Raw genomic sequence first — 8,437 nt, forward strand, 5'->3', positions numbered from 1 at the left:
CTTGTGAATTTCAGCATCTTTGGCCTTGATTGCTTCTTCTAGCTTTGCAAGGTTAGTAACACAAGCATTTATATCATGATTATGACATTTTGAGCATCCTTTGCTAGTGGAGGCATTAGAGTCAAGCATAGCTTTGGAATTAGACTTGGTTTTCTCCCAAAGAGTGCTATAGTTCACTTCAAGATTTTTGTATATATCTTCAAGGCGTGAATGCCTCTCTTGAAGTTCACTATGAGCATTCTTTAGGCTAGCTAGTGAATCATTTGCCAAAGCATGATCTTTTGACATCCTCAAATTTGAGTCATTGGCAAGAGACAAGTCCATTGCCAATTTCTCAACCTTATTTTTTTCCTTGGCTAAAGATTCTTCTAGAGCAAGGTTTCTCTCCTTCTCAAGGATGAGCAATTCTTCTTGTTCTCTAAGAATCTCTTTCTTTTTCTCTAATTTCTCCATAAGTTTCTTAATTTGTTTATAAAATAGTTTGCCAAACTTCTTTATCATATTTTCTTAGAGTTGGACCTCCTCTTCATCTAAATCCTTTTCTACTTCACTAGATGTGGAGGTAGGAGAACATGGAGGGTTGGCATAGTTTGATACCTTAGTCCCTTTGGCCATAAGGCACATAGGGCCTTCATCTTCATCATCGAAGAAGTTGTTGAAGAGCTTTGGTGTTGATGATGTGGAGAGCAAGGCAAGAGATGTCGTGCCCTCATTGTCGGAGTCGTCGCTAGACTCCCATTTTTCACCAACATGTGCCTTGGCATGCTTCTTCTTGTACACTTTGCTCTTTTCTTTGTACCTCTTCTCTTTGTCATAACTCTTGTCATTGCTCTTGCCCTTGTGCTTCTTGTCTTCACCTTCATCATTGTCATTTTGAGGACAATCCGCTATGAAGTGATCCTTTGCACCACACTTGCAGCACGTTCTTTGTTTCGTCCCTCTCTTGAAGTTTCTTTTCTTCATAAACTTCTTGAAGTTTCTCACCATCATGGCCGTTTCTTCATCGGTGCTATCTCCATCACTTGACTCAACTTTCTTCTTTTGCATTGACGGCTTCTCACTTGTTTCAACCGTCTTGCTAGGTTCGGCCTTGAGAGCAATAGTCTTTACTTCATCTTGACCAATTGACTTGGCAACATCTAGATCATTCATCTCATGAAATTGCAACTCATTCAACAAGTTGATTGGCTTCATCTTTCTATATGATTCTTTGCCTCTAATGATGGTTGCCAACGTTGGATTTTTGGGTGCATATGCTCTAAGCATCTTCTTAGTGACCTTGAAATCATCTCAATCTTTACTACCAAGAGTTCTAATCTCGATAACTTGAAGAATGAGCCTATCATGCATTTGTTGAAGGGTTTCATCCTTCTTCATGACAAATGATTCTAACTCTCCTTGAAGAAGATCCATCTTTCCTTCCTTGACTTCATCATTGCCTTCATGTGACATTTGGAGAGTTTCCCAAATTTCTTTTGCACTTATCATTCCTCTAACTTTATTGTACTCCATTGTGCAAAGAGAACTCTTGATGACTCTCACAGCTTGGGCATTGCGAAACAAGTCATGCTCATGCTCCGGAGTAACCACTTCATCTTCATGGAGTTGAGGCACACCAACACACACAATGGTCCAAAGATGTGGGTTAAGACCATACAAATGCATTTGCATGTCATCACTCCAACATGCATAATCGGTTCCATCAAAGTGAGGAGGTTTGCCCATTGGAACGGTAGAGAACGAGAGGTTGTTGGATTGGAAATTTGAGCTATCATATGTATGAGATGTCGTGTGAAAACCTTGTTGATCTTTCTTCTCACTTTCCTTCCTCATCTTTTCATTGAAAAGAGCTAGAGCCTTCTTTTCAACTCTTTTACTCATCTTCTTCTTGATCTTTTCTTTTCGCTTAGTTGCCTTTTCTTCCTCAGTCATATCACCTTCAACATCGCTGACTTCGAAGTAACTATCATTGACTTCATATGCGGACGGAGCACCACCACCACTTGCGGAAGTCTCATCGGCCATAGTGTTTTTCCCTTAGCGGTTAAGCCTTAATTAAGAGATTAGACTCTGATACCAATTGAAAGGATCGACACTAGGCCTAGAGGGGGTGAATAGGCCTGTTTAAAAATTTCCTAAAAAACTTCGCAGAAAATCATCAGGCTCGGATGATCCGGCCTAGGTTCGGATGATCCAGTCCTGGTCAGGCCCGGATGATCCGGCCTAGGGTCGGATGATCTGACAGGGGGAAATAAACTTGCACGAGATTTGAAATTTACTTAGCTTTTGACGATTCCCTTTGAATACAAAGTTGATAGATGAAGTAAACAAGCCTGAGAGTCACTTTAGTACAAAGAAAATGCAACTAACGAGTAGATCAAGATAAGGTTAGCTCAAGAACAATAAATACAGCAAAAATGAAATTGACAAAAGATTTATCCCGAAGTTCACTCCACAAAGGAGCTACGTCTCCGTTGAGGTGCTCACAAAGAGCAGGGTTGCCCTTTAACCCTATCCCTCACTCAATCAACTACTTAGGAGGATTGAGGTGCTCACTAGCAAGAGTCCACAAAGGACGGGTAATACAAACTTCCGGAGGCTCAACCACAAAGGAAAGGGACCTCACCGGCACATCTAACCGTCTAGGAGCAAAGCTCCAAGAGTAATAAATGCAAATCGACGAATCGAGGTTGCTTCAAATGCTTCTTGAGATGAACAAGTGCTAGTTCACGGAGTGCTCTCGAATCACACCTCGAATCTCACTTCCTCTCAATCCCTAGGTGTTTCCTTGCAAGAATCAAGCTCTTGGATGGAGAGAAGTGGAGGATTGAGTGTTTTTGAGTCGAGGTTGGTCGGGAAGAGAGAGAAATGAACGAAGGGGGTGAAGGTGTATATATACTCCTACCCCGAAAGTGACCGTTGTGTGTTTTATAGTGGTACCCGGATCATCCGGGGTTACCTCGGATCATCCAGGGTAGGAACAGAATAGGCCAAAACACACTCAAAATTCCCAGGTCCAGATCATCTGGTATAGGGCCGGATCATCCGACCTGGGCCACTTCTGGACGCTCACAAGTCACCAGGTCCGGATCATCCGGACTTACTCCGAAACTCCGGGCACTGTTTTGCCGGATCATCCGGCCCAAGGCCGGATCATCCGACCTTGTGCTGTAACTTGTGCTGTGAAGTGTTTTGTGATTGTTTTCTCTCAAAAATGTCATCTCAAATGAAGCATTTAAATAACCTAAAATTCATTCAAATGCATTCCCCTTGATAGTACGGTGAATCCTATACTCAAATTCAAACCGAAAATTAAAATTAAATCCCGATTGAATCCACCATACTAATTTTGAAATTGGGGACCTTCCTTTCATCTTCTTCTTGTTTTTCTCATTTTATTCCTACACACACTTTTTTCAAAATATCATATCCCCAAATTGTGATTGTAAAAAATCACCAAAATCAATTAGGGGCCTAGATGCACTTTCACTATGTTAATCCGTTTAATCTAGTTTGTTTTAAGTTTTTGTCACGAGTTATCCAGCTTAGATATATCTTAATCGGCTACCTCTCGTGATCTAATCACGCAGGCTGATTTCGACTTGGATCGAGGTGATGCTTACGAGCTATGCTGCTTTAAGCGTAGTTTGCTTTCCCTCGATCAGCTGTACGATAGCCGATTGCTTGCGTCGTCAATATCGGCTGGCTAGCGCACCACACGCGAACCTGTTCTGAGCGAAGTAGATCTCCCTGGCCCTAGCATACGTGGAACGCGCGGGTTTCTCCTCAATAATTTCCAATATGAAAGATGTACATTTAACAGGTAATCATGAAAGAATAATGAGTCGGGTGCACTTGACTTGTAAACTTAGTTACATTTCACTGGTAAACATTCTTATTGATAATAAATTACATATGTAACAGCCTCAATTTTTTCGAGGCAAAACTATGAATTATAAATTCATGTAGCTGTCTGGTGAATTCCTGTATAGTTACTAATAACCAAAGAATTGCACTGGACCCACCTGTAGATCGTAATGCTTTCTCCAGCCATACCTGAAATAACCTCATGCTTCGAAGCTGATCTCCCACTCGTCCCTGCCAACCATGAGGAAGTGGGACCCTCTGTCGATCACCATCTTGCCGTCCTCCCTCGCCCTGCTGAAGTGCTCGCACGGGCTGACGTCGATCCTGACATTGGCCTTCTCCCCTGCCTTGAGATGCTGGCTCCGGAACCCGATCAGCTGGCTCGACGGCCGGCCGTTGGTCGCGTTGGGCCACCGGAGGAACATGAGCACCGAGTGCTTGCCGTCCATGGGGCCATGGTTCTCTACCTGGACCTCCGCCGGGAACTTGAGCTGCTCGCACCCGTCGGCGCCGATGTCGTCAACGTGGTAGTAGCTCGTGGTGTCCTTGGACGTCGCGGGCAGACCGGCGAGTAGGCTCGTGTTGGGAGCAGGGTTCTTCCCGCCGGCGAGTAGCCGGCGCGAGAACTTGGAGTAGCTGAGGCCGTAGCCGAAATTGTAGACGGTCTTGCCCGTGTAGAATCGGTAGCTCCGGCCGGGGTAGCCGGTGGCCGGGTCGGCGCGCATCCGCATGTCCGTCATGGGAACCTTGGTGAAGTCCTCCGGGTACCACGTCACCGGCAGCCTCCCGCTGGGGTTGTGGTCGCCGAAGAGGACACTTGCGATGGCGAGGCCGCCGGCCTGGCCGGGGTATCCTGCCCAGAGGATGGCGCCGATCTTGGGGTTAGACTGCGCGAACGTGACGTCCAAGGGGCCGCCGGTGAGGAGCACCAGGATCACCGGGCGCTTCGCCGCGCTGGCGACGGCGGTGATGAGGCTCTGCTGCTTGCCCGGGAGCAGGAGGCTCGTCCTGTCCAGCCCTTCCTTCTCCTGGTCCTGGCTCAGGCCCATGAACAGGAACACGTACTCCGACGAGCTCGCCAGCGCGGCCGCCTGACCCGTCGCAGCGACGCCGCACGCCGCCGAGTTGCATCCGGCCAGGAACCTCACGTTCTTGACGTAGCCCTGGAGCCCCTTGAGCGGCGTGGTGGTCTCGCACGCCGGGCCGAAGTAGTTGCCACTGAGCACGAGCGGGTTGTCGGCGTTGTGGCCGATGACGGCCGCGGAGCCGACCGCGGACCGGTCGAGCGGGAGGATGCCCGCGTCGTTCTTTAGCAGCACGATGCCGTCCTGCGCCGCCTGGAGCGCGAGGCTCTTGTGCTCCGCCGTGCACACGTCCGCCGCGCCGAGCCCGCCGTAGTGCGCGCTGCCGCGCGGGTCGCCGTCGAAGTGGCCCAGCCGCATGCGCACGGCGAAGAGGTTTGTGAGGGCCTTGTCCACGTCCTTCTCCGCCATCTTCCCCTGCCGGATCGCCGCCATGCCGTGCACCTGCGTGTAGTTCCCGCAGTTGAGGTCCAATCCTGAAATTTCCAAGGCCACCATGCTAATAAGAAAACTTTTCAAAAAAAGAAATGTTCCGTTGAGTAAATTTTGTTCAGCGTCTTGCAATGGTACATACCGGCCTTGAGGGCGACGGCGACGGTGTCCTCCGGCGTGGGCGCGTACCGCTGGGCGTCGCGCATGATGGCCACGGCGTCGCAGTCCGACGCGACGTAGCCGTCGAGGCCCCAGTCGCCCCTGAACGTCCTGGTGAGCAGGTCGGAGCTGGCGCACGCCGGCACGCCGTTGACCCCCGTGTAGGCGCACATCACGCAGGTGGCCCCGCCGTCGACGACGCAGCTCCGGAAGGGCGGGTTGAAGGTGTCGGCCAGGTCCCGCGCCGTGACGCGGGCGGCGAAGTTGTAGCGCTGCACGCCGTTCCAGTCCTCGAGGTCGTAGGCCGTGGCGTGCTTGCAGCACGCCGAGGCCTGCAGCGGCGCGCCCCCGCCGCCGGCCGCGGAGCTGCCCTGGATGCCCCGGACGAAGGCGACGGCGTACTTGCCGGCTGTGGCCGGGTCCTCGCCGGGGGTCTCCTGGCCGCGGCCCCAACGCGGGTCCCGGAAGATGTTCACGTTCGGGGACCAGATGGTGAGCCCCTCCGCCTGCCCCAGGTTGTACAGCGCCCGGGCCTCCCGGCCGATCGCCTGCACACGTGCACAAACACGTCAGTCCAAGATGGATGGTACGGTGTAATCTTTACAGTTGACAAGGCAGGCATCAGGCACTCTGGACTGAACATGCATGCTTCAGGTTCACGTTTGCAAAGTGCGTGATCGGTAGAGTGAGTTGTACACTTGTACTACTGCTCCTTCATTATATACACAGTCGATTGGCGAAAGTGACAAGGACGGGCACGAGTGGCCCTGAATGAGCAACAGTGATGTTGTTCGTTTGGTTGCCATTGCCAAACATTCCTGAATCTACTTTTGCTAGGGTTGGCACAACAAGGATGGAGTATGGTGTCGTCTAACTGTCTTTTATCTAGTTCAGGCAACCTGACACTCAAGTCAGAACACGGGAAGCCTCAAAATCATCCACAAACATCTGACAATCATCAGATAGAACATGACCTAAGAAATGCTTTCAATAACCGGACAAACAACTGACACCTCGCTAATTCTAGTTTTCTCCCATGTTTTTTGTTTCTTGTTCATTCCGTGACTCTGTTCTTACAGTTCACTCGAGTCACAAACTGCAACATTTAATTGAGTTTTTTTCTTTGCTATAGGACAGGGAATTATTCGGCGTTAAGCACTTCACATCAATGCCGTGGTGTACGGCATATATTGCTGTCCTTCACTCATCATCCAGCTGCCATCAGATCTGCGACTAACAATGATCTGATTGGGTTGAGGATCAGATCAAGCCAAAGCCAACCCAACCTAGCCCCCAACTCCGTTTCCATGCGAGAATGATGTCGACGTCAATTTAAGACCTAACAGTTGCAAAATGTTAGCTGTTACAAATCAACAATATTGTTGTGTGCGCTGTTGTTGTCAAGTGTTGTTGTCTGGTTGTTCCATGTGGTGGTAGGACTGTAAAAGGCAAGCTCTATAGGAGAGAGAGCAACCCGAACCAGACCAGGACAACCTTTCTGTTTTGCAACCACCGGATATCTTACTTGAGCTAGCTAGCAGCTAGCTAGAAAGTGGTACCTCTGTGTACCTACCGGCACTACGGTGCAGTTAGCGAGATGGCCTTTCTATCTACTGTGGCCATGAGAACGTAAGTTTCCCAGACTGATGCATGCTATCTACGTGATTGTCCTGTGACTGCGAAGCTGGAAGGAAAATCAGCATTTTCTTGCCCCTTAGCCCTACCTTTGACTTCGACGCTTAGCTCTTATGTACTCCCACTGTTGCAAAAGTCAAAAGATATGCTTGTAGAAATCATAAAAATAATCTATAGTTTAGGACGGAGGGAGTAACTGCTAGGCACAATTCTTATAAAACGTAACCATGCATGCACAATTCTAGATTTTTTTCTGTATATAGAAGGCGTTTGAAATGAAGTGCTAGAACTAGATGACATATCACATTAATTGGTCTAACTAAAGGTGAGTCCACACAAACACATTCCAAGTAGGCGGCGTGCTCACCTGGCCGATGCGGAACCAGAGGCCCTCGTCGAAGGAGGCGGCGGTGAGGAGCACCTGCGGGAAGCTGGTGACCCCCCGGACGGCGCCTTCGAACCGAAGGCCGTGGCCCCAGAAGGCCAGCCCGTGGAGCCCCTCCGACCAGTACTTGTACGGCGGAACGCCCAGCCGGGGCATGCCCGCCGCCTCGTCCCCCATCTGAGACACCTTCTCCGCCACCGTCATCCGGGACACCAGGTCCGCCGCGCGCCGCGCCGCCGGGAGCGACCGGTCGCAGAACGGGAGCGACCGCGACGGCGACGACGGGCCGCACGAGAACCCCGGGTCGGCGGCCGCCGCCCGCGCTGCCGACGACGACAGCATCAGTGCAAGAAGCAGCGCCTCCGCTGTGGTGGCATTGCGGCGGGAAGAGGTGCCCATGGCGATCGCGAGAAGCGAAACTAAGCTAGGAAGGGAGAATGCCGAGAGAGAGACATGCCAGGGGTTTGCGAGGATCGGTAGGCTTATATAAGCGTCGTCGGCGAATGGAAGGCTGCCACGTTTTTATTTAAATTCCCTTCCCACGGAAAGAGATGTAGGGTATACCTGTCTCTCTATATATATAGCCTGTGATCAACCTGCGTGGAATTTTTTTTTTCTCATTTCTGTGTTTACAGTTTAATTATATATATACGATATATCGTATTCTCATCACTGCTAACATGGAGTCGTGCTTAAAGCATTGCCTCTTTTCTGTTAACTTACTATAGATTCACCTACTGTTTGTGCCGCGGTAAAAGTTCCTAGCACTTTAATTTGTCTAAACCGTCCTTAAAAGGTCACTAAGAATCGGTACAAGTTGGACTTGCTACCTACTGTACATGGTTGTTTAGGGCACTTAATGAGAATACTATCTTCC

The 8,437-nt window shown here is 49.7% G+C and overlaps 2 protein-coding genes across 2 annotated transcripts; both read right to left on the bottom strand.

The window, feature by feature from the left end:
- Window positions 1–507: 507 nt before the first annotated feature.
- On the bottom strand, window positions 508–1,194 carry LOC120684900 (nucleolar protein of 40 kDa-like). The gene has a single exon (XM_039966763.1). The coding sequence runs from the start codon at window positions 1,192–1,194 to the stop codon at window positions 508–510; it is 687 nt and encodes a 228-aa protein (XP_039822697.1).
- A 2,636-nt stretch (window positions 1,195–3,830) lies between these two features.
- Window positions 3,831–8,024, bottom strand: LOC120685890 (probable beta-D-xylosidase 7). Its single transcript, XM_039968009.1, has 3 exons — window positions 7,543–8,024; window positions 5,524–6,088; window positions 3,831–5,425 (listed from the first exon to the last, which is right to left on the bottom strand). Exons 1-3 carry the CDS (start codon window positions 7,957–7,959, stop codon window positions 4,068–4,070), a joined length of 2,340 nt encoding a protein of 779 aa, XP_039823943.1. The 5' UTR covers window positions 7,960–8,024; the 3' UTR covers window positions 3,831–4,067.
- Window positions 8,025–8,437: the final 413 nt, after the last annotated feature.

This window comes from Panicum virgatum, chromosome 8N, assembly GCF_016808335.1.
Source record: "Panicum virgatum strain AP13 chromosome 8N, P.virgatum_v5, whole genome shotgun sequence".
NCBI classification, from domain to species: domain Eukaryota; kingdom Viridiplantae; phylum Streptophyta; class Magnoliopsida; order Poales; family Poaceae; genus Panicum; species Panicum virgatum.